Source organism: Sebastes umbrosus, chromosome 6 (assembly GCF_015220745.1).
Source record: "Sebastes umbrosus isolate fSebUmb1 chromosome 6, fSebUmb1.pri, whole genome shotgun sequence".
NCBI lineage: Eukaryota > Metazoa > Chordata > Actinopteri > Perciformes > Sebastidae > Sebastes > Sebastes umbrosus.
Genome location: NC_051274.1, coordinates 25,122,333 through 25,149,346, shown reverse-complemented (window position 1 = coordinate 25,149,346; position 27,014 = coordinate 25,122,333). Strand labels below are relative to the sequence as shown.

General features: G+C 38.9%; 3 protein-coding genes across 4 annotated transcripts; all 3 read left to right on the top strand.

The window, feature by feature from the left end:
- Positions 1-1,816: 1,816 nt before the first annotated feature.
- Positions 1,817-7,170, top strand: hspb7 (heat shock protein family, member 7 (cardiovascular)). Its single transcript, XM_037774126.1, has 3 exons — positions 1,817-2,184; positions 5,971-6,095; positions 6,492-7,170. Exons 1-3 carry the CDS (start codon positions 2,025-2,027, stop codon positions 6,669-6,671), a joined length of 465 nt encoding a protein of 154 aa, XP_037630054.1. The 5' UTR covers positions 1,817-2,024; the 3' UTR covers positions 6,672-7,170.
- A 2,849-nt stretch (positions 7,171-10,019) lies between these two features.
- Positions 10,020-19,369, top strand: zbtb17 (zinc finger and BTB domain containing 17). 2 transcript variants are annotated; one of them, XM_037771435.1, is made up of 16 exons: positions 10,020-10,202; positions 12,029-12,264; positions 12,435-12,614; positions 13,107-13,451; positions 13,970-14,059; positions 14,345-14,646; positions 14,917-15,059; positions 15,152-15,452; positions 15,593-15,680; positions 16,008-16,124; positions 16,259-16,379; positions 16,882-17,012; positions 17,156-17,419; positions 17,607-17,696; positions 18,018-18,257; positions 18,300-19,369. In XM_037771435.1, the coding sequence occupies exons 2-16, from the start codon at positions 12,060-12,062 to the stop codon at positions 18,503-18,505; spliced, it is 2,823 nt and encodes a 940-aa protein (XP_037627363.1). In that variant the 5' UTR covers positions 10,020-10,202; positions 12,029-12,059; the 3' UTR covers positions 18,506-19,369. The 2 variants fall into 2 exon arrangements, with proteins under 2 accessions (XP_037627363.1, XP_037627362.1); XM_037771434.1 differs by having other exon boundaries at positions 13,104-13,451.
- Positions 19,370-20,861: 1,492 nt separating this feature from the next.
- ddost (dolichyl-diphosphooligosaccharide--protein glycosyltransferase subunit (non-catalytic)) lies at positions 20,862-26,486 on the top strand. Its single transcript, XM_037771436.1, has 11 exons — positions 20,862-21,125; positions 22,598-22,708; positions 22,810-22,896; positions 22,983-23,086; positions 23,176-23,270; positions 23,662-23,755; positions 24,081-24,229; positions 24,516-24,663; positions 24,776-24,896; positions 25,485-25,591; positions 25,845-26,486. Exons 1-11 carry the CDS (start codon positions 20,888-20,890, stop codon positions 25,992-25,994), a joined length of 1,404 nt encoding a protein of 467 aa, XP_037627364.1. The 5' UTR covers positions 20,862-20,887; the 3' UTR covers positions 25,995-26,486.
- The last annotated feature ends 528 nt before the right edge of the window (positions 26,487-27,014 follow it).

The window sequence follows — 27,014 nt, the reverse complement described above, 5'->3', positions numbered from 1 at the left end:
CTGCTCCCGCTGACGGCTTTGTTTTCTAGCACATTCTTTCCATCTTTGTTTTGCTCTTAACTTGTCCTCTGAGATAAGAGACAAGCCTCCTTTTCTTCACTTTTCAACTCTGTTTCCTCCCTCCTGCCCACCCAGCTCTGCGGGAGAAAACTGCATTTTCCAGCAAGTCATTTGGCGTGTGCTCGGAGGTTTAACGTAAAAGAGATTAAATCAACAAACCGATGACATAAATCTCTCTAATGACATGAAGTCATGGTGTGAAAAGATTGGACACTATGGCATTTAACCCTCTGAGACCCACAATAGACCTGTTTTTGTCTTTTTTAAGTGAGTACAGGGGATCTTTAGGGGGTGATAGCAGGTCAACAGTAGATGTCACATAGAAGTAGTGTACATCATCTGAAAGCTGCGAACCTGAAGATTAATTTGAGATGCAGCTCAGCACTGCGTGTCACGTTGTTCTAGTCATAAATCAGGAACAAACATTAATTAATTAATTAGAATAAATTGTGAAAGTGTGTAAGGGCTATAATAGAAGTATATGATGGTCTTTCCAATGCTCACTTATGTCTTATTAGTTGTTGCAGCAGTTTTTGGGTTGATACCATTTGTTACACAGATTTGATGCTAAATTTAACCATTTTTTACAAATTGAGAATTGAATCAAATAATTAATAATCTCTCCAAAATACCACATTAATTCACCAAGACCTTGAGGAACACCATAGAAAAAGCCATGCTGTGATTTGGTATCAAAAACTTTTGACATTTTGAGACTTTTGCAAGAATTGTATTTTTGAGCAATTGGATGGCGACCACGTCTGTTCTGGAAACTGCTCATAAACCCCCTTATTGCCAATCTACCTAGGAAAGCCATCCATCCTCTGAATGCTCTTGGTCTCTAGTATGTGGCTGTAAAGTTTCATGAGGCTGTGATTATCCTAGAGGTCTCCTCAGGTCATTTTATACAGTGAGGTCAAATTTCAAAAAATAGTCTCACTACAATGAAATGGCTACTATGGGGACACACATCATCACACTTGAATATAATTGGTTCATTGGATCCACAACAGTCAATTTATGTAATTCTAAGTCTGTTTAGGGACCCCAGTATGCAGAAATATTCAAACACCCGAAACACCCAAAACTGCATGTGATTATCATAAAGTGGGCATGTCTGTAAAGGGGAGACTCGTGGGTACCCATATAACCCATTTTCATTCACATATCTTGAAGTCAGAGGTCAAGGGACCCTTTTGAAAATGGCCAAAATTTAGCCGAACTTTGTAATGTTTTTTAGCCTCCTTTCCAACAAGCTAGTAAGACATGGTTGATAGTACCAATGGGTTCCTTAGGTCATTTGTCATTTCATAGGATATCTGTATTACTCAAGCTTTAAAACTGAACCCGCTACAGCCTCTGAAAGACAGTAAAGTTGGTCCGGATCACGGGTTAATGGCAGAACCATGTGAGGATCTAGTTTCAGGACAAAGGCATGAAAGCAGAACAGACTGATGGAAGCAAGGGAGTGAATTAAAGAGAAGAGAGGGAGGCTATTTCAGGGTTTGAAATAACAACTGTTGCCCCCCCCCCCCCCTTCTTCCCTCACCCCCTGCTCCTTCTCTACCTCGCTCTATCAAATCCCACTCTCTCGCCTCCTCTTAACCTCATAGCCTTCAATGCCCAGAACTTGTCCAACAACAGACCCTCCTCTCCATCGCTCTGTACGTCTCCTGATAAATATAGAACGCTATTTTCCCAGTGAGCTGTGACACACGTGCACCGCCCAAGTACGCATGGGACCATACAGTATATAAGGGCCAAGGGTGGGTGGCTGCTGGAGAGTGGGAAATTACCTAACACAAAAAATAAAATATAAAGAAAAAGAAGGAAGACAGAGGTGTATTATTTCTTACATTTAAGCCTCTGGAAGACTCCTAGAGATAGAAGAATCAACTCTCTCCGCCTCCCTCTTCCCTCCCTTTACTCTCCTCCTCTGCCTCACCCAGCACTCTCAGCCATCCATGAGTGCGACCAACTCCTCTGCTTATCGATCGGAGCGTAGTTTCCACCAGACCTCATCCTCGTCCTCTGGTAACCCATACATGGAGAAGAGCCGGGGATTGTTCGCCGAGGACTTTGGCTCCTTCATGAGGCCTGGGAGCGACGCCTTGGGGTTTTCCAGTAAGTAGGAAGCGATTTCAGGTCTCTGTAACTCGTTTCATATATACAAAAGTGGTGTGAAAATAATAGCAGCGGCAAGTTGAAGAGACAGCTTTGACTGTAAAGTAGATTCATATCAGTGCTTGGGAAGCGAATTGTTTAAAGTGGGATGTTTTTCTCCATAGAGAGGTGATAAAACATGTCTGAGGTGACAGATCAGAGGAGGGAGACAACAAGCAGAAAGGCAAAGGGACACTGGTGTGGTGGATATGTGTGGACAAATGTGTTTCTATGAGTGTAGCCATGGTTTGATGGAGTAACTAAAGTTTAAAAAAATAAAAGATGAAAAGAAAATACTTGAGGGAACACTCTAAGTTGTATTTTTGTAGAAATGATGGCACTGCTCGGCCTTCTCTTCTAGGTTTTTTTTTAGGTGTTTGTGTGTTTAAAGGTGCGATCGATAACATTGATAACATTGATAACATTCAGCCATTAGATGCTGCCTTCCCCAGTTCCATTACATTCACTTCACAAGTTGCCAGGCACTTACCGTCAATCTCATCCATTTATCCATTTTTTCCACTAACTGACGACCCAGAGATACCACATGAAACTAACGTTGTTTTACTATTGACTCACAAGCCTTGTTAGAAGTGAGAACTGAACATTAGATATCTTCCACAGAGATAAACAAAACATTCATTTTGGACCCGCCAACATTTTTGAAATGATTAATTCACAATCATAATATTTATTTTCTGGAAAAGCCATACTTTTATTCAGCACCTTTACGACATTTAAAGGCTTCAAAATTCACAAGTGGGATATTTATTGATGTACTTTATGTCGTAGAACAAAACGTTAAAATCTCTCACTTTAGTTCAGGCATCTAACTAAAACCACATAAAAAAAAACGATTGACTTCCAGACGAGGGAACCGGAAGTGTTAAAATGCTAACTAATTTCTGGGTTTTAGGACTCATTCCTGTAGCACTCTACTTCTACATAAACATTTTATCAATAAAACCTTTAAAATACACATTAAGTTCAGGAGACATTTCACTTTGCAGTGCCTCAATCGAATTTCCCTCGGAATTGATAAAGTTACTATCTATCTATCTATCTATCTGGTTTGTCTTCTAGCTCAGTCGTAGCGTGGAGCTGGTGTGAAGTGGTCACTGCTGGCGCACACAGACGTGTGAATGTGTGACATCTGAACTTTAAATGGACTTGGAGTCCATGTGGCTCATGTGTCAGGGTCGGAGCAGAATTGTTTTGGAGCCATTGTTGGTGTCCCATCAGTGCAGCACAGGAGCGTGAGGGTGGGTGCAGCTAAAGGAAAAGCACACACACACACATGCATGGAGAATGCTGGACTGACTGCCAGCAGTGTGACTTCACACACTGAGTATCTGGAATGACGCCTGCATAAGGAATGACCAGATGGTTGCCCGGTGACGAGTGTACACACCAAATACATACACACGCACACAGTTGAAATGATGTCACACAGTCAAACTAATATGTGAAGTCAGAGCTAATATCTCATACACCAACCTGATCTCATGGGAAGACGTGTAAATATAACGGCATTAAACGTATCCTCATGCAACGGCTCGTATGATATCTTACGAAAAAAGTTATTCCTCCTTATTCTTTTGTTTTCCAACGAATGTCCAGCAACACGTGTCGATTTCTACTTACATGCATACAGTCTTTTCAAATGAACTTCCGTCTTCACAGGAAACAACTTAGTTAGGTTTAGGCAACAGAACTACTTAGTTAGGTAGTTTGGATTAAAATAACTCCAGAAGTGGCGTTAATTACATGACAAATAAATCAGCGTTGACTTCTGGTTTCACACGGGACACAAACAGTGGGTGAAAGTCCTGTATTTTTTGACCTACCCATCCACCTCGACCTTCTCCCTACACGGCGTTTGCTGCTCTTTATATTTCCTGGTCCACGATTACGTGCATTACACACTAATAGATTTCCTGGGAGATACACAAATTACAGTTCATACTTTTCGTAGGTTTAGCTACGGACAGCCTGCGACATTACAAGGACATTCTGTGTGTCATTTGTAAGCCTTTTTTCTCGTGTCATTTTTACCCCACGCAACAAAACTACGGTAATGTCCACAGTTAGGTTTAGTCTACAAATCTGCTTAGTTAGGTTTAGAAAAAACATCATGGTTGGGCTTAAAATAAGTACGTAAACTAAGTAAAATATGTACTGAAACAACGTAACAGAAGTATAGAAAACATGTCACAAACTTCACTAAAAAAATCACAAAATCTCCTGGTTGAAAGTGCTGCGTTTGCATTTACATTGCAGTCAATACAGACTACATAGTGTACAAATGACACGCCAAAAGCAAGAACAGCGTTGTTATTACACGCAAAATTACTTACGAATTACCATGTCATTATTACACCATTTAGTGCAATCGGGCTGCACACCCACACACTCATTTCCAGTGTGTGTATGAGGTCATGTGTTACCGCGTAGTTCTTCACTGAGCTCAGAATCACTGGGGACAAACAGTCACTGATGATTATCATGTTCCTCTACTGTATCCTGTTACTGCCATGAGCCTGTTTTCCCCTACAGATCATTAAAGCTGCACTACTCAGTATATTTTATATTAAAGGAGACACATCATGCTCACTTTCAGGTTCATACTTGTATTTTGGGTTTCTACTTGAACATGTTTACATGCTTTAATGATCAATAAACACATTAATTTTCTCATACCATCTATCTGAATAACTCCGTTTTAGCGCCTGTCTCTTTGAGCCCCCCTCACGAAAAAGCCCAGTCTGCTTTGATTGGCTTGGAAATCACACCATTGCTATATCTGAACTGTGACTTTACAGTGACTCTCTATTTACAACAACAATATTACAGCCAGGTATGCTAGTTCTTACAGTACCTATGGTATAACCACAGAGATCCTAATCCTACAATTTTTAATTCTGTTCCACAATTACGTTCATAATTCTCATAGTCATTCACTTAAACCAATTCCAAAAATCTATCAATAAATACTAGTGTCATGGTCAACAGTATGTCATGCATTTTACTTAAATTGCTGGTCAAGTTATAAAAGTTATTTTATATCATAAATTATTATTATTATTATTATTATTATTATTGTTATTATTATTGTATAAATTATTATTGTTGTTGTTATTATTATTATTATTTTATGTTAGCCCATCCATACTTCCATGAATTTAATTTGATGATGCCACTTTATGCATACATTATGGGCTGTGATGCAAAGACCCAGTAAAACAGAAAATAATGAGCCTGAATAATATTTAATTTTAGAATTAATTATTTGGCATGTAAGACGGAAATGAAAATAATTCAAAATCTTTGAATAACATGAGAAATCAATGAGAGCCTGTGACACGTCTGCACCAGATGCAGCTGGTATTGTAATTATCACCAGCCTACAATTATCACACCAGAAAGATGTGAGTTTATCCTCTTTAGCATGTAGTGTAAATGAAAATAATTGAAAATCTGATGTAATCTTTTACTGTAAATCACTGAGAGCCTGGAGCATGTCTGTAACCGATCTCTAATGAAACACCACCTGCAGGTATTGTATTACAATTATCGGGATGAGAACACGTTGCATTGTCAGACCAGATGTGAGTTTACCCTCTTTAACATGTGTATATGTGTAACTGAAAATGCTGTGAAAAGGATTTGGCGAAGAAAGAAATATCAATATACTTCTGTTTCCTCCTGTGGTCTAACATTCTCCCTCATCTGGTCATGGGTTTATAGGTAGCTCTGGAAATATCAAGACTCTTGGGGATTCGTACCAGTTCACGGTTGACGTGCGAGACTTCTCCCCTGAAGATGTCATCGTCACCACGTCCAACAACCAGATTGAAGTTCGTGCAGAAAAGGTGGGCGGACCTCTTTTTGATTTGGAATGGTGACATAAGTCTTTAAAACAATGATGGTGTTTCCATGATGAGGGACTAAATCTTGAGATTAAAATCGTATTGAACTGGGCTCTGTGGTCTTAATTGTAGGGTTGCAATAATGCAATTGAAGTGGGGTTGTATGAGGTACTTATCCATAGTCAGTGTATTACCTACAGTAGATGAAGGTCGGCACGCCCCCAGTTTGGAGAAGCAGACAGGAGTTATGGCACGGAAGCAAAGCAATGTACTGCTCTGGACGGGGCCAGCAGCAAAACGTATTTTATACACTGACTATGGATAAGTACCTCATACAACCCCACTTCAAAACACCTGCCCAATCCCTTTAAGTCATTGCCAATATTCTCTCTTTGTCAGTTGGCCCAGGATGGAACGGTGATGAACAATTTCACCCACAAGTGCCAACTACCTGAGGATGTGGACCCCACCTCAGTGACGTCATCACTGGGAACCGAGGGGACCCTGACAGTCACGGCACGGCGAAACCCGGCCAAACACGAGCTCGTACAGACCTTCCGCACCGAGATCAAGATCTAGTGAGGGACCCGCTTTCTTCATCACAAACCTCTCACTCTTTGTGTTTTTATGCTACTTCCTGTATTTCCTGTCTTCACTTAAACCATTCTACTTTAATAAAACACCCAGCAGAGAGTTGGCACTGAGCTCTATAAAAAGACACGCCACGTTCCTCTATGTCTGCAACTATGCCTGTTGCTGCTCATTTATATTCTGAGTTAGTTCACCATAGCCTACACAGCAGCGATAGGTCATACCTGCACATAACATATTGAGACACGAGGGTTGGACATGCACACACACAAATTTACACAGACACACACACACTTATACAGACACACACACACACTTACACAAACACACACACACACTTATACAGACACACACACAGCAATCCTGCAACACGGTCTGAAAAATGAAGACTCTCCTCTGAAATTGATTGTTGCCACGTTAATAATAATTTATTGTATATTATTATTTGTGTGAATAAAATTATCCTGCTTTGACAATAAACATCTGGCAATGTGTAAGTCTTTTGATTGACGTAGGGTATGATAAAAGAGTTTATAGTATAATATTCTATTATTAGAACTCACACATCTTGGGGATTTGAAAAGCTGATTCCCATATTTGTATACTATAGCCTACTACTTATATTTTGGGATATTTCTGAAGAAGTCTTGGAACACCATTTAGCGCTTCATTTTGGATAATAAAACAGAATAAAAACGCTCGATTTGACTGTTATCAGCCCATTAAGTAGGCATTATCAGTCACTATAAGCACCATAGATGTGTGTCAGAAGGGACCTACTAGTGAAATTGGAACTTTAAAGCAACACATTCTAACATGTTGTAAAACCTAATGAAACATCATGTTTTGAAAAGAAACAAAAAGGCTTCTTTAGGTTTAGGCAACAAAACTACAACTTCTTTAAGTTTAGGGAAAAACATTGTGTTTTGGGTTAAAATAACGACGAACATAGAGAGAACAACACATTGCTGGTTTCACACAGGATGCGAACTTCAGTCACCTGGGTGAAAACGCTGTGTTTATGATAAAACCTTCTAGCAGGTGTAGTAGGCCCCTATTGACCCACATCTATGGGGCTTATAGTGACTGATAACGTCTATGTAATAGCCTGACAACAGTCTAATCGGCTAGAAAAACAGAAAGTGTGGCTGAACGGTTAATTTGAAAAAATAACATGTGAAAACATCAAACAATCAGAGTAATTTTACTAACTTTTTTTTTTTTAGAACAGTGCCATAATTTAACCATTCCTGTCTTTATTCAATATGCTGCTGAATTAATAATCCACTTTTAAAAGTATATGACCTGACCGACACCATTGTTTTCTTCACCATATATCCACATAAAGATAAAAATAAGACAAATATAGACCTAAAGGTGGGTAAGCAGTGAACACCATCGACCAAACTACTCTCAAAATCAATATGAGCCAGAGCTCAGGGGATAGAAGGTGCTATTCACTCTTTTGTGTGTGGAGGCATACACAAGGCATCTGTCCTGCTTTTATGAGAGAAGAATTTCAAAGGCTCTATTCAAGCAAAATAATGTTGGCGCCTTTGTTATGTGGCTGTGATTTACTCTGTGTTTGAGCCAGACTTTGGCCTTTGCATTTTGGCATGCTTCTCCATGTGGAAAACCACATTACAACATTATTTAGCCCATAATGTTGTGCTGTAACTAAGTAGCCTTGAAATGAATGCTTTTTATGTTCCTTTGAAGAGTGCTTGGAAGTGATTAATTATTCTTAATAGACCTTGCATAATAGACATTAATTTGATACTCGGCTATTCAGTACAGTATAGTAGGTCTATGCTATGATTGTTATTTTGAAATAAAAAGTAAGACTAAAAGCTTAAAAAGATGGGTTTGAGTGGGTTTACCATTCAGTACATCAATGGCTCCAACTTTGATGTGTAAATCAGTTTAATAACGTCTTATGTGTTGCTGCTGTTGGCTTCTTTTTACTTTAATTATTATTCACAAGATGAATTTACAAATAATAAGGCAATCATTACAATTACAGTTATCATCCTCAAAACTGACCAGATTTAGTAGACATAAAATATTAACACAGACAACAAAAATAGAAATTAAATTTTAAAAAAAGTAAGAAAAATACATTATTATAAAAACATGAAATAAATAAAAAAAAGTTAAAAAAAAAAAGAAAAAAAGGATAAAGTGATTATATTTTATATGTGGGGTCTTTATTTGCCTGATGAATAAAGAATTTGGCTAAATTAACATGAATCATTAGGTCCAATTGTTGTCTTCAAATAAAACACCAAAAATAATACTATTATGATCAATATTAGGTTTTGCTGTGGATTTGCTTTTTAACCTTTCCATGAATTGTTTCCAGAACAACTGGGTATGGGAGCATAAAACAAAGAGATTATCTGTTGTTTCAATATCACCTTTACAGAAAACACACTCATTGCTGTCAAAGCCAAATCTTAACTTAAAAAATTCACTGGAAGAGAAAAATCATTCATTATTTTGTAGTGAATTTCTCTTGTTTTGGGTGGAACGGGTTATTTGAAGAACTTTATTCTCAGTTTAGATACTGTTGGCTGGTCAAAAATACTCAAAATATTAACACAACAACACTATAATATCACATATATATAATAGTGTATATTATATATATATAATAGTATATTATTATATTATATATAATAGTACATATTATATATAATAGTATATATTATAATATCATATATATAATAGTATATATAATATATACTATTATATATATGATATTATAATATACTATTATAAATATTATATTATAATATACTATTATATATATTATATATGATATAACACACTATTATATATTATATATAATATGTACTATTATATATAATATAATAATATACTATTATACAGTATATATATAATATATATAATAGTATATATTATAATATCATATATAATAGTATATATAATATATACTATTATATATGATATTATTATATACTATTATATATATTATATATATACTGTATAATAGTATATTATTATATTATATAGTATATATAATATATACTATTATATATATTATATATATACTGTATAATAGTATATTATTATATTATATATAATAGTATATATAATATATACTATTATATATGATATTATTATATACTATTATATATATTATATATAATATTAGATATGATATTATAATATACTATTATATATAATATATACTATTATATAATAGTCAATAATCAACAGTGTATTTAATGTAGCTCGATCCTATTGCGCCACCACGCGGTCATCATCATGCACCACAGCACGTGTTCCCACTGCGCGTGCTCTGCTGTGAGACATCCGGCCGGTCCCTATCAATCGATCAGAGAGAGCAAGATGGCGCTGGATGGAGTCAGCGCAGCAGGATCGATCACCGAAAAACTCGATTGGGTTTTGTTTTTCCTAACAGAGTGAAACAGTCTGTATCTAACGGCCCGAGCAGCGGTTTTAAAACCGGAGAGAAGAAGCGACAACAAGGAGGTAAGTCAGCGGTTAGCTTGTTGTTAAGATGGCGGTTTGAAGTTAAAGGAAACAGAAAACAACAAGAGATGAAGACGGTTGGTCCGCCATCTTGTCCCCTTCACTTTGCATGTCAAGGCACGCTAAATTAATCCCTGATCACAAAGCTACAAGGATGGAGGCATTGTAATCGATGTATTGCACTGTCAAACCCAACCTGTCTTAAAACTTAATTTAGTCACAAAACATCTGTACTGCGGTTTAAAACCGCTGTATTTAGTGTTTAACTAGTTGCTTTGACATCATGACATCAGTTGGAGCTATAATCTGCTGTCATTGTGCTTCATTTGTTCTTTTATTAGATAAAGATAGCTGTGTTTTCTAGTGATTGTTTTGTTGTTGTTGTTGTTAAAACGCAGTTTGGGGTTGAAATCGTATCTCATTGAATATCTCCTGTAAACTAACGGTGATATTTACACCTATTAGTGCAGACACCACTGCCATTCATTCACTAACACAGTGCAGCACAAACCAGACACACTATCTATCTATCTAAGATCAATAAAGTAGCCTACCTGTTTGACTTTTGCATTTTTTTATACTTTATTTTTTCCCTTTTTTTTTAAGGCTGTTTTTCATATATGCAATCCACTGTTCGTTATTACAACAGTCTATAAACCAACTTTTAAGTAGATGAGCTTACAGACAAACCCATCAAGTACACTATAGAGAAAACAAGTTCGACATTCAGAACCGAAACAAAACCAGGAAAAGAAATAACAATAATAATAATGACAAAAAGATACAATAGAGTTAAAAAAAAAAAAACACATAAAAAAAAAAAATAATAATACAAAAATACGAGAGTAATAATAAATTAAATCAACAGATGAGTTAATAGAAAATAAAAAAAGGAGGGGAGGGGAGGACTTTTGCTTTATCAATCAATCAATCAAGCTTTATTTATATAGCACCTTTCAAACAAAAGTGGTCATACTGTACACAGTAGGTTCATATGACAGTTTGAATTGAGGAGAGTTAGAACTGGAGCTACTGTTACTTCTGAGCATCTACATGTCACTGCTCATTTTTGGTTAACAAAGATAATGTTTCATTACATTTAAATAATGAAAAAAACATTAAAGATAAACATTTATCCATCCTGACTACAGTTTTGATACTATGGAACTTTATTAATGTTGGAAAGTATATCACTCACTGGAATGATTGCTTTAGTCAGTCATCTGAATTATTATTATTATTATTATTATTATTAATAATAATAATAATAAATTGCTTTACTTTGCAGAAGTAGGATATATTCGTAGTCATATTAGGGCTGGGAGATATGGAGAAAATCAAATAGCACAATATTTTTGACCAAATACCTTGATAACAATGTTGTACGGTTGACTATTGGTGCTTTCACGAAATAATTACGCAATGAGATTTCTGATAAATAATCTTTGGTAATGTGGATATAATGACTAAGTGGATAAAGGCAAATAATAGAACAGCTAGAACAGTCTGGTAAGTTCAGAAAATTACATCACTTTACTGTAATGCAGCCTTGAGAAGCTGGAAAAGACAACTTTTATGCCATAATCACGATATTACGATATCCAAAAATCTAAGACGATATCTAGTCTCATATCACAATATCGGTATAATATCAATATATTGCCCAGCACTAAGTCATATCAGAGGTGAACAACACTGATTGATTGGTAGGGTTTAATTAAAGGCCAGTGAATGTCAGGCCAGTGTAAAGACAATCCGGTCAAGCCAACTATCGACCTTTTGAGCCTTTCCTAATGTGCCACATGTGACTTCTTCCTGCCCGCCAGCCTCTTCCACCATCCTCAAGCCTTCAGGACGATGGAGTTCCCGTGGCACAGCGGGAAGGTCCTGGAGCAGCTTAACCGTCAGCGCAGGCAGGGCCTGCTGTGTGACTGCACCTTTGTCGTGGACGGGGTGGACTTCAAGGCCCACAAAGCTGTGCTGGCGGCCTGCAGCGTCTACTTCCGCACCCTCTTCCTGGACCAGAAAGATGTGGTGCATCTGGACATCAGCAACGCAGCAGGTATAGTTCTCGTATTTCTGCATACTTTCACATAAATATATTTTCTCCTTTTCATCTTCCAGTGCTCTGACTCTGCATACCGTCACAGTGCTTTACTTAAATAATAGTAAATGCACCTCACCATCACTGCTGTATAACCAGACCTGTTGTATTGTTGATTATCGTTACAGGTTTGGGTCAAGTCCTGGAGTTTATGTACACAGCCAAGCTGAGTTTAAGTCCACAGAATGTAGAAGACGTGATAGCTGTTGCTAACTTTCTACAGATGCAAGAAATTTTAAATGCCTGCTCTGCGTACCAGTCAATGGCAAATCCAACTCCGTCCCTCATAACACTGGACTTCGCCGTTGGTGAGTTCTATCTTCACAAAGCTTTTGTCTGCTTTTTTTTTTTAATGCAGGGCTTCTGTAAATACTCAATATAATATTTATTTTGTGATAAATGCTTCAAACCTCTTTACATTTTCACGTCTGAATCTTTAAAGTAATAGTTATTGTCTTCAACTTACCAACTAACCAATCATTTGTTGCTAGTGTAGAAAGGAGCAGATGAGGTTAACAAGATAAGTTTTCTGTGTTGAATGAATTTGATAATCTAAAAAGAAAAATGTGTTACAATTTAATGAATTCCACTTTTTTTTTTTGCCAAATCAATCAGTCTATTCTGGCTACTTATTATTGTTTATGCTAAGCTATTAACCGGATTCAAATTCAACACTTTAATTCAATTTTACATTGCAGTCCAAATATGAAATGTGGAGGTCCTGATATGCAGTAATTGTCCACAATATTCTATTAAATAAGGAAACCTTTCCATTTTTGTCTTTACTAACAAACAAGAAGAAAAACAAGGGGAAGTAGAGCAGAGAGAGGAACTGGAGAGCGATCTGACAGAAGTGGCATCTCAAGCAGAGGAGAGTCCTAGCACTCCAACAGAAGATACAAAAACAACACAAGATGAGGAAAATGTGAAAGAAGACATCTCCACTGAAACACAACAGACTGTTTCTGGGCCCAGCCCAGCCAGCCCCGCCAGCCCCACCAGTCCCACCTCAGGCCGAGGACGAACCCCCAAAACCACCCCCGTCTCTGCTCCGAAGAACATATCTGTAAAGATGGAGGAAGAAAGTGCTGCACAAGATGCACCTGGATTTCAGGACGACCCCTCTGATGCAGACTACACGCCCAGTAAGTACATATTTATGTCTTCTAATCTCACCATTTGGCATTTAAAGGGAACATATCATGAAAAACTCACTTGTTTAATGCTTGTGTATCTGGAATACCTACCAACCCACAAACTGTGAAATAAGACAACCTAGTCAGTTTTTTGTGGGCTGCCTAGATCAGAAAACATGTGATTTAAAATGCCCTTCAGATTTGGCTCCCCTTCCTTTGTCACATGCATTAGAGTAGAGCTGCAACTAACAAAGAGACAGGCGCTAAAACAGAGCGTTTCAGACAGAGTGAATACAGGTATATTCAGACAGACAGTAGGAGGAAAAATAATGTGTTTTTTGAACATTAAAGCATGTAAACATGTTCTAGTAGAAACCCAAAATACAAGTATGAACCCGGAAATGAGCATGAAATGTCCCTTTTAAGGTCCACATGTCCACATGGCATTACAGTGTCTTAAACAAGTGTTGCTCTTTTTATTTGACCAATAAACTAAGAGATTTTAAGATAATGTTTTATGTTTACAGAATCACTGTTGAAATCTGCCGGCAGCTCGTCCTACATGAGTTCTCGAGGGAGAAGAATCAGAAAACCTCCTCGACGGAACTTCCCGCCTGGTGAGTTGCTGCTGGTTTTCTCTGCTTTATCAGCTCCTGTCTTTGAAGCTTATCATCATACAGAAACATATTCCAGACAGAGAAAGTCAAAGAAAAGGTTTCAGTAGACCTAGTGTAATTATTCTAGTGTCTCTTTTGTTTTAGTCTTATATTCAATTCCAGGTATCAGCGACAGGGTTACAGAAACCCACAGAGACTTTGCTGTGATACCAATTGCCATTTCAAGTCGAGACTTATGTGATATACAGACAGGGTGTCATTTTCTCTCTATTGTTGCCCTCGTAGACAACGACTCAGAGGAAGAAGGCACATCAAAGAGAAAACCAGAGAAGAAGGTGGTGGAGCCGGTAGAAGAGGTCGCAGAAGAGGACGACGACGACGACGACGACGACGACGACTGTGGGGAGACGTGCGACGGGGAAGCTGATGATGAAGAGGGGTCTGGAGAGGAGGAAGACGTCGAGGTTATCCAGCAGATGGAAGGAACCGATTCGGGCAGCGACAGAGACGGGAGACAAACTCTGTCGGCGTCTATGAGCAGCCGATCCGAGTCGAAGCCTTACAGCTCCGTGACGCACAAGTGTGAGGTGAGGAACATCAGCCTAGGTGCAGGAGGGAAGTAACGGAGTACAGCTATAATTTGTAACTTCTTTACTTTAGTGTTTGTCAGACTTAATGCTGTTTTTAGCTTTTTAGTTACAATTTTGGTTTACTATAATAACCACGCTTGGCACACGGAAGAAGTTTCAGTTGGTTGCAATCTGCAACCTCACCGCTAAATGCCGCCAGATCCTATACACTCTTCCTTTAAAATCTTTTGTCAGCTCACTCTTCATGACATATTTTCTTCTTTCCAGGACTGCGGGAAGAAATTCACCCACACTGGTAATTTCAAGCGACACATGCGTATTCACACCGGAGAGAAGCCGTTCAGCTGTCGGGACTGCAACAAAGCTTTCTCTGACCCAGCAGCCTGTAAAGCCCACGAGAAAACACACAGGTGAATTACTGATTTTATTCAGTTTACCGACACCTGCCTGTTGAGCTCTGTCAGGTTTGTGTCTTTAAATCGCACTCTTGTCGCCTCCTTAGCCCTCTGAAGCCATACAGCTGCTCGACTTGCGGAAAAAGCTACCGCCAGATCAGCCTGCTCAACCTGCACCGCAAACGGCACACGGGTGAAGCGCGATACAGCTGCGAAGTGTGCGGCAAGCTCTTCACCACGTCTGGGAACCTGAAGCGCCACCAGTTGGTGCATAGCGGCGAGAAGCCGTACCACTGTGACTACTGTGAGAAGGCCTTCTCCGACCCCACCGCAAAGATGCGACATCTGGAGACGCACGACACGGAGAAGGGCAACAAGTGTTCATACTGCGACAAACGCTTCAACCAGGTATCAAACAACTGTACTCCAAACATTAACAGATTATCTTTAATGTAGAAAAGCCACATATAATTACCAGTGATGTGTTACTGATCATATTATATTGAGTGTGTTAACTAACTCACTGCCTGAAATTGTGTTTTTCTTAGCCGGGAAATCTGAAGGCTCACTTAAAGATCCATATCACAGACGGGCCTCTTAAGTGCAAGGAATGTGGCAAACAGTTTACTACTTCAGGTAAGAAGATAGTATGGACCATATTTTTCTTGAATTATGTTTACTTCTGTTTTACAGAGAGTTTAACTTGTAAGTTTGCTGAGGTTGCCATTTTTGCTGATACAAATGAAAGACTCTCAACATACCCAAACTCTCTCAAATGTGAGGTTTTGCTGCTTTTCTCCTTATATTATGAATGTAAAATATATCTTTGGGATGATGAAAATAAGCGTTGCCACCCCACTGTTGTCACATGATTTCAGTTAAAGTTCTGGAGCAAACACAATGCACATTATTTAAAATAAGTTGTCATTTGGCCTGACCTTTGTGTGATATTCTACTCTTTAGGAAATCTGAAGAGACACCTGCGAGTCCACAGTGGGGAGAAACCGTACGTCTGTATGCACTGCCAGAGAGCGTTCAGTGACCCTGGAGCTCTGCAGCGGCATGAACGCATCCACACAGGTACAGTACTTCATGACATTCAGCGAGACTATGGAATGTGAAAGCAACATATTGTCATTCTTCAATCTGAAACTCCACACGAATATTATCTCCATCCTCCCACCCATGGTGAAACTGTAATTCATATTCTACAGGAGAGAAGCCCTGTGTCTGTCTCATCTGTGGCAAGGCCTTCACCCAGGCCAGCTCGCTCATCGCTCACGTCCGCCAGCACACCGGAGAGAAACCCTATGTGTGTGATCGCTGCGGCAAAAGGTCAGCAAGCTGTTGCAAATTTTTCAAATTCACTTGTACCTGGGGAATATAACCTGAGATTATCCAACAAAGAGATTTGGAAATATGTGAAAAGAGAGCAGAGAACATTAACTATTGGCTTAAAGTTTTATCTTAAGGTTACTTTATTGTCTCCCAAGGAGGAAAATTGTCTTGGGATAATTGTTGCATCAAGACCAGACACCACAATAAAACACATTAAATAAGAACACATATGCAAACATAAGCCTGAGATAAACTACCAGCCAATTAATCACAAGCAATTCACTCTGTTAGGAGCTACAGATCAGATGCAGGAGCAGATCTTCCATAGGAAAGTGTGGGAATCACAGGTCTTATGTATGGCTTAGCAGATGTTTTGTTCTTTGTTTTGTCTACTTTTTTTTTCTTTTATAATATTTATGAACTGGCCCTTTAAATTGCAATGCCAGGGTATATGCAGGAAGCAAACTGAGGGATGCATTTAATGTCTCTCTCTGGACAGGTTTGTGCAGTCCAGTCAACTGGCCAATCACATTCGGCACCACGACAACGTCCGACCGCACAAGTGTCAGATGTGCAACAAGGCATTCGTTAATGTGGGAGATCTATCGAAGCATATCATCATTCACACGGGTATGGACAGAATCATTATGGGACTTTTGGGTAATGGAGAAAAATAGGGAGACAGACTTTCTCTCTGTCTCTACATCCAGCAGAGCTCACATCGTTCACCCTTACATTCAGCTGATTCCTTTTTCTTCGCCCTGCTCTCTCAGGGGAGAAACCTTTCCTGTGTGATAAATGCGGCCGAGGGTTCAACCGGGTGGACAACCTGCGCTCCCACGTCAAGACCGTCCACCAAGGAAAGGCCGGCATGAAACGGCTGGTGGTAGCCGGGGGCAGCACAGACGACGGGGTTGATGGGTGCGCGGGGGCGTCCACCTCTGACAGCGAGATCAACATAGTTACCGTCACCACAGAGGACATCGTCACCCTGGCAACCGAGGCCCTGGCAGCCAGTGCTGTAGCTCAGCTGACAGGTAAGAAAGCATCTTCATCTTCAGTGATATTCACGGATATTAGGGGGAAATATTATTATCCCAGTCTTGGATCTGTGGCTGCAGATATAACCCTGAACTTCTGTGAAAAATACAAGAAGCATGCGGATTTAAAGGACTTAGACAATGATGAGTGTTTCTTTGCTTTGTGTCATGTGTCTGTTTACAGTAGTTCCAGTGGCTGCTTCAGTGTCTGCAGATGAGACGGAGGCTTTGAAAGCTGAAATCACCAAGGCAGTAGAGAAAGTGCAAGAAGCAGGTAAGACTACAAGGAAATCACCATACAGCAGGGGTCTCCAACAAGAGCTACCAGTAACTCACTAGGCCACTAGACCCGGGTCTAAATTGACCACCAGCAGCCCTCGTCCCATGTCATGTTGCTTTTTCATACATCAGCAGACTAATTTGCCTAGTCTTCGCAGGTCTTTAGACCACGGTGGAAACGCAGACAACAATCGGCTGAAGGAAAATTTTAGTTCCTTGAAAAGTAGTCCCGGGAATGAAATTACCAGGAACTTCTTGGTGGAAACGAGAAATTTTAATCACTTACTTTGTTTGTCAACTCTTCTTCTGTTCCCAGACCCAAACACCCAGATCTTGTACGCTTGTGATTCATGTGGTGATAAATTCTTGGACGCCAGCTCCCTGGCCCAGCACGTACGCATCCACACAGCTCAGGCCTTGGTCATGTTTCAGGCAGATTCCGACTTCTACCAGTACACCACAGCCACCACCGCCGAGGGGGATTCTGCCACAACATGGCAACCCACAGCTGAACAAGTCATCCAGGAAGGAGAGCTGATCTTCCGTACCCAGGAGGGAGAGGGAGAGGGAGAGGGAGAGGGAGAGGGAGAGGGACAAGGAGAGGGAGAGGGAGAGGAAGAGGGAGGGATGGTGGAGGAGACACAAGAACAAGAAGAAGGGACAGGAGGAGATATTCATGAGGAGGGGAGGGAGGAGGAAGAGGTGGAAACTCACACTGAGCTCCACACAGAAGGAAAAGATGAAGCTGCAGCAGAGGTCGAGGAGGAAAAAGAAGAGGAGATGGAATGTGAGAGTCAGGCGTAGCGAGGCAGATTTGTGAAGAGTGAATGAAATGTTGCTGGTAACAGAAATCTAATTTATACAGAGGAAGGAAATATAAGAAATGAAGTGAGTTGGTGAGGCCTCGGAGTTTCAACAGGCCTTTGAATGTATGGTCAAAAAATCATGTTTTTTGCAGTCCTAATTCCAGGAAACAAGGTCAGATCCAGTTGAAAACTGTTGATCAATTCTTCCAGAGATGGTTATACTACTTTGTATAGTTTGTTTAAAGCAGGACTGTGTGATGTCCTTTGTATTTAGATCACAATTCTGTCTTACCTTTATCCACTTAAAGAAAGACCTCTGTGTTATTTTCCCATCTCACTTAGATGAGATATGTACATTTTCCTTAAATAGTCAAACTATTTTATTGTACTTAGTTGTAAGTATTTTCCTGAAAATGACATTATACAGAGATTATCCACATGAACATGTGGAGGTATTAAAGATTTGAGGGGTGATTATCACCTCCTCCTCTTTCCAGAAGTAGAATGTCATATATTCATGTACAGGCAAACATTGTAAATGCTGTGCATGTATAATATTTGTATATTTGTTATGTGTCCTCTAAAAAAAAGTCTTAATACCTCTGATAAAATATAAAAAGAAATGTGTGGTGATGACAACCTGGTCAAAAATTCTCAGTTTCACATTTTTTTCTGGTATTGCAGTAAATTGGTCACAAGACGGTTCCCCGTCTGTCACCAATGGTTTTATGTCATTATTTTGTCTGTTTATATTAAGACCTCTGCCAGATGCAATGTTAGATATCATTGCATAACATCCTAACATGGATTAGACTCGCTGGAAGTCATCATCTCATCAATAAAGAGTCATCACACAGTCTGACCAGCCTTGTCTTGTGCTGTTATTTATATAAAAAACAATGTTCTGTTGTTTCCTTTAAGTTTACATTGCTCTCAGAATATCTAGAATATCAGGGAAAGGTGCGTTCAAGATATATAAAGTAATAAAATGTATAAATTCAATAAAGAAAATAAGTCACCTTTCAGGAATATAGCATAACTAATTTTAGAGCTGAAATGATTAATCGATTAGTTGTCAACTATTAATTTAATTGCCAACTATTTTGATGATCGATAAAAAAAAAATCTCTGATTCCAGCTTCTTGAATGTGAATATTGTCTGGTACCTTTACTCCTCTGTGACAGTAAACTGAATATCTTTGAGTTGTGGACAAAACAAGACATTTGAGGACGTCATCTTGGGCTTTTGGAAACATTGATCAACATTTTTCGCCATTTTCTGAAATTTTATAGACCAAACAACTAATCAATTAATTGAGAAAATAGTCGACAGATTTGTCGACAATGTAAATATTTGTGAGCTGCAGCCCTAATAGTGTACACATTTACACATTGATTGCATTTAAATTATTTTCATCCAAATTATTGGCAAACATACTGCTGCATCTCTTAAGATAAACATCAACAAACGTGGACAATTAAAGTCATGGAGGCACTGCACCTCACCTTGATGAATTATTTATATTATTTATGATTATGATTACGACTTGACTACTTCTTTGTCCCCCGAGCCATCAAACTGTACAACACCTCTCTAGGGAGGAGGGAGGCGGGGGGGGGGGGGGGGGGGGGGGGGGGGGGGGCCAAGGGAGGACGGTCTGCAGGACGGATAATAATGCACTATACTCACTTTTAACAGTCTCTTCTGCACTATATTCACTTTTTTAATAGTCCTGTATCATAGCTGTTACATTGTTATATTCAGTTTTAACAGTTTTCTTCATCTCCTTGTATTTTTACATCTTGTATATTTTTTTGTACTTTGTACTACTAACTTTTTTACTGCCTTTTTACTAACATGTTTTGCACTATGGAACTGTGATGCTGTAAACTTGATATTCCCTCGGGATCAATAAAGTTACAATCTATCTATCTATCTATCTATCTATCTATCTATCTATCTATCTATGTATCTATCTATCCATCTATCTATATATCTATTTATCTATCTATCTATCTATCTATCTATCTATTTATCTATCTATCTATCTATCTATTTATCTATCTATCTATCTATCTATCTATCTATGTATCTATCTATCTATCTATCTATCTATCTATCTATCTATTTATCTATCTATCTATCTATCTATCTATCTATGTATCTATCTATCTATCTATCTATCTATCTATCTATCTATCTATCTATCTATTTATCTATGACTATCTACTTCCGTGATTGTCAGCCTTATAATAAAGCTCTCATCCTATTGGCTGAGGGGCTAGTCAGAGATGACGCGTTCCTCTCTGTGATTGGCTGAATCTCGGGGGGTCAAAGTTAACTCGTCTCTTAACGCTGACGTCCGTCTTCTGCAGCAAAATGGCGTGGTTGACAACAGCCGTGCAGACGAACCAGTCCGGTTCTTTATTATTATCTTCCAAGAAACGCACCGGAACGATGACCCAAAGACGGTTCAGACTGTTGGACAACAATGTCCTCTTACTGCTGTCGTTAGCCTGCATGTTGCACTGTGCTGTAGCTGACGGTAAGACGTTGGTTCTGCTGGACAACCTCAACATCAGAGACACCCATTCAATCTTCTTCCGCAGTCTGGCAGGTCAGTACGAGATTCATCCATAAACACTCTATATTCTTATACCTATATTAGATATGTATTGTTAACAAGTCTCTGTGAGGGAATATAACGTTAGAGCCGTCTGGACTTGAGCAAACAAAGCTGGTAACGTCATCTTAGCTGGCTGCATTATGTCCTCGCCAAACTCCATTCAAAAAGCTGCAATTTTATGTATTTTTATCATTTAATGTAAATGTACGTGCTTGGTAATATTAACTTACATTGCATTCAATCGACACAGGGTCACTCTTCAATTCGGCATACTTATTGTAAAGTTACACCAAATAATTAATAATTTAATACAGTTATATCTTATAATTTATTTAGCAGTCATCCACCAAATATTCAATTATGCCAGATGCCATTGATAGAGGCTACATTATAACGCCTTGATTTTAATATACATAAGGTTGTTAACAGGATATTAACATGTTATCCTGAATTAACTAATGATTTGCATGCTAATATAATGTAAAAGGCTTGTTAATCTATCAAGATTCAAGATGTTTATTGTCACGCCGGTTATACAGGTACAATGGTGTGAAATGCTTTTTGCTGGGAAGCTCCATTAAAAATAATAAGTTATATTACAATTATAAAAAGAAATACTTTGTACAAGGGCATATTAAGAACATATACATTAATAACATATATAGTATATACATTAAGAACATATCCAGTATATACAGTATAAGATGTATGATTGAGGTACTTTTCGTGTGAGAAGGTGTCGTTTATCTATTTAATTCTATTATCTGTAGCTAAAATGCTTTAAAGATTTGCAGGTACATTATGTAGTGGGGGAAACCTATTTTCCCATTTGGACAGTAGAATTTAACATTTGTAGGCAAGGAATGACATTTGTATCCGATTAGACTGTTGTCAGGCTATTAAATAGGCGTTATCAGTCGCTATAAGCTCCATCGATGTGGGTCAATAGGGGCCTACTACACCCAATAGTAGGTTTTTATCATCTATTCACATGGTAGATTACAGAAAGAAGGAATAAAAGAACAAAATTGTTAGAATATGTTGCTTTTAAGTTTCACATTCACTTTTACAGCGTAGTAGGCCCCTATTGACCCACATCTATAGTGCTTATAGCGACCGATAACGCCTATTTAATAGCCTGATAATAGTTGAATCAGGTGTGGTGACTGTACATAGGAAATCAAACAGAACAAATACATGATTTTAGAAAATACAACTTCTGCAATTTTGACACTTGATGATAACCACTGACAGGAAACGGTTTATCTATCTATCTATCCGTCTATCTATCTATCTATCGATCTTCGCTGATTATGGTCCACGCTTATTGCCAGGGAGTTATAGTATGGACGTTCCCAGTCCTTTGGAAATGCAGTGTACTATCACTTTGTTGAAGTTACTGCAAAAATGCATGACGAGTTTGTCAGTGTTTCAGCGATAATCATGTATCTCTCCTTTTTCAGATCGTGGCTTTGACATCTCATTCAAGACGGCTGATGATCCCTCCCTATCTCTGATCAAATATGGCCAGTTCCTCTATGACCACTTAATCATCTTCGCGCCATCAGTTGAGGGTAAATTTTCTTCTCTCTTTAATTCAAAGTCAAATTTACAGGCTTGTTTTTTTCCTTGTTGAAACAATCGTTAAAATAAATTTGCCTTTGTTCATCTGCAGACTTTGGAGGAAATATAAATGTGGAGACCATTACGTCCTTTATCGATGGTGGAGGAAACGTCCTGGTTGCTGCCAGTTCAGATATTGGTCAGTTGATTTCCAACAGCTTTTCTGTAATATTATATAAAATGCCATAATATTGCATATATTAATGCTCTTCTCCCGTTACACAGGTGACCCTCTGAGGGAGCTGGGCAGTGAGTGTGGCATTGAGTTTGATGAAGAAAAGACTTCCGTCATTGACCATCACAACTATGATGTGTCTGACGCCGGAGAGGTAAACAGAATTCTTGTCAGGCAGCAGACACATCCAGTTTGTTTCTCAAATCCATGTTGTTATTTACAAGTGATCCTTCTTCTCTCCAGCACAACCTGATTGTTGCTGATCCAGAGAACCTGATGAAAGCTCCAACTATTGTTGGCAAGCCCACCAATAAACCTGTCTTATTCAAGGGTGTTGGGTAAGCACATCTTTACATTTTAAATGCTAACAACCAAGTATTCAAAGTATATTTCTGCACTTCTCCACCCTAACATTCAGTATGTCGACGCTATTAATATTCCAAAGCAGCTTCAAAGACATTCACTCTGTTTTACTTGTTTACCAATTTTAAATAATTACTATGTTAAATAAAATAAATGATGACTTTATTACTTTGAGCAGCACCTCCCCAGGTTAACTTTTTCACAGAGTCCTTCCTGTACTTGGCTGTAGCAGAGACTTTTGAATAAAGAGACGGCATTTGACGTTGCACCTGTTTAATAATGTTCAAAGATGAACTGCATTACTCACTGCAAATGGAAGCCATATAAAATCTGACTAACATGCAATGCCCCATCCCCCTCTTGCAGCATGGTGGCCGACCCAGAGAACCCTCTTGTCCTGGATATCCTCACCGGCTCGTCTACTACCTACTCCTTTTTCCCCGACAGACCCATCTCTCAGGTAAAATCACTGAACACAAGAATTATGTCAGATTATTAATTTATAAAGAGGTTTATTCATAATGTTCCTCCTGATGTCCTGTACTTGACTAGAAGCAGATTATTTGCTCTGTCATGCCTCCACAAGATAGACAGATGGGAATATAGCTACTGGAGGCCTGAATGGAAATACTGTTGTTTCCCCCAGTTATGACTAAGCTTTGGAGATGCAAGTGTTTCTGTGGAGAGTTAGAAACCATAGATAGCCTTATAGTCTCTAGATTAAAAAGGAACTACACAGGATTTAACATCCTTGTTTCTGACTAATAACATATTTTCCTCTCCAGTACCCCCATGCTGTTGGCAAGAACACGCTCATGATCGCCGGCCTTCAGGCCAGAAACAATGCCAGAGTGGTTTTCAGTGGCTCCCTGGACTTCTTCAGTGATGCCTTCTTCAACTCTGCTGTGCAGAAGGCCACGCCTGGATCCCAGAGGTAGTCTTCACTGTTCATCACATCACTCCTTTTCTCTATCTCAAGAATGCTTGATGTTAGAAGAGATGTCCACTTACTACTCAACCATGTTCAATTCAATATATTTTTATATAGCGGCAAATCATAACAGAAGTTATCTCAAGACGCGTTTCATGTAGAGCATGTCTAGACCGTACCAATGCAGCTTCTGTCAATGAGTTGTCATCAGGCTGTCATCTGTCTGTGCTATCCAGTTATCAGTCTCCTGTATTTAAAGCCCTCCTCTTGTTGTCGTGGTTTTTGTTAGGTACGAGCAGACAGGGAACATGGAGCTGGCTGAGGCTCTGTCTCGCTGGGTGTTCAAGGAGGCTGGAGTCCTCAGGGTCGGAGCTGTTACCCATCATCCTGTTGGAGAGCTCACTCCCCCTGCCGCATACACAATCACTGACCTTGTGGTGAGTTTAAAATTTCGGTGACTTATGTGAACAATCATCACCCTGAAAATGTTTGTCTTGCCTGTGTGGTTTTACGTGTATATCTCAATCAGTGTAAAACTTTCCCACGCAGGAGTTCACCATTGTCATTGAGATGTTGTCTGAGGGCCGCTGGATTCCCTTCGACGGAGATGATATTCAGCTTGAGTTTGTGAGGATCGATCCCTTCGTCAGGACTTATCTCAAGAGAAAAGGTACGTTGCTGTGGTTATAGAACATATACAGTACTAATTAATTCATTTTAATTGATACTTACAGTCTAAAGCTCGGTCTCTACCAAGAAGTTCCTGGTAATTTTAGTCCCTCAAACTACTTTTAAAGGAATTAAAAGGTTCCTTCAGCCCATTGTTGTCTGCGTTTACATAGCAGTCCAAAGACCTGTGAAGATTAGTCAAATTAGTCCACTGACGTATAAAAAAGCAACATCACATGGGACGAGGGCTGCAGGTGGCCACAGCAGTAAACACACTCAGCAGCCTGCAGTTCAGCGTGTCCACCTGTTTCATCTATTCAATTCAAATCAGTTAATTTTCTTATAGACTAGAGACTAGACTAGAGCCTTTTTGGGGGTAAAATGTCCCGGAAACTTAAATGAGATCCTGGTCCCTGCGGTTGAAACGCAACAAGTTCCTCTAAGGGTTCCTAGTTCCAGGGTAAAAGTTCCTGCAGTCAAAACGGGGCTTAAATGTATTGCATCTTTGTGATTTGTGGGTTTGAGCTGTATGCACATTTGCAGTCACAAACTGACTATTAATGCTGTTTCTGTGTTTTATTTCTTCCAGGAGATATATATAGCGTCCAGTTCAAGCTGCCTGATGTGTACGGAGTCTTCCAGTTCAAGGTGGATTACAACCGACTGGGATTCACACATCTCTACTCCTCCACTCAGGCAAGTTAATCAGAACTTCACTTGGGCATACCCAAAGCAAAATACTGATATGGAAAGTGGCAAATGGACAGAAATACTAGAGATCGAATAATTTATAGTTTATATACCTTTGTCAAAACCTTGGTGTATTATTTATAAGTTTACTTTCTGAGTACTATGGCTTAGAAGAGGTTCCTTTTACTTATAATACATTTAATACCCATGCTCTAATGTATGGCGGCCTAACTTCTACTGCTTTGTTCCTTCATTACAGGTATCAGTGCGTCCCCTGCAGCACACTCAGTATGAGCGCTTCATCCCCTCAGCCTTCCCATACTATGCCAGCGTCTTCTCCATGATGGCAGGACTCTTCGTCTTCAGCATCGTCTTCCTGCACATGAAAGAGAAGGAGAAGTCAGACTAATGCAGAGAGACAACTTTGAAGGGATAACAAGATAATAGAATTAAACTTGTGGTGTGAAGAGATGAAATTGAATGTCTTGATGGCTTGAATCTTCACACAGAGACTTGAACTGCAGTAAAAATACAGTTTCTGTTCGGTTATTGGGTTACTCGACTAATCGGGGGCTAGAGGCCAAAAGGGGTGACCTGTGATGCAGCGGTTGGGGTTTGTTTTGGGGTTTGTTTTGTACTGAAATCATTCAAAGGCCTGTAAATGTGCTGAAGTCAGTCAGCGTTTGTATGAAGTTGCTTTGCATTTGATAAAATGATCTAAGTAGAGCACTTGCCTTGGAACATGAAAGAAATCCATATTAGAATTTGACCCACATGTTCTCAACCAGTAAAGCTTATTGTGGTAAGTACATGCACTGAATATGCCAACTGTTCATTTGTTTTTGATAAGTGTTTCCAAAAAAAGTTGGAGTCATCTTAACAATAAAATATTGACATTCCACTCAGTTTCTGTGACATGACATAATTGCACTCTGTGTTTTCCACAATGCATTGAAATCTGTCTCCTGGTCCTAACAGATGGTATTTTACTTAATAACGCTACTCGCTGTGACTAACAAACATAGTGTTGTTGGTTGTAGAGATGTAGCCTACTGTTCATTCTAGGGAAAATGACGCCACTTTAGCCGGATATCTACAATTAGAATTATGACTAGAAACAATGCAATTGCAGATATCCACAAATGTATTGTGGATATCTTACTTACTCTCACTTAAGTTATTACTAGTAACAATTGGATTTTTTCCCTTTTTAAAAAAAACCTGCAGTTAAGTCAAACATTGAGTTGTTTTGAAAATGTAACAACTTTAAGAGCATTTGTTAAAATTTACAATTGAAATAGAAGTACATAAAGTACCATCATTCATACCAATTCAGTTAATGAAGAAAGAGGAAAAATAACATCAGAATGTATTATAAAAAATAATAATAGAAAAATACAGTAAATTAAATCAGATATAAGAATTATTT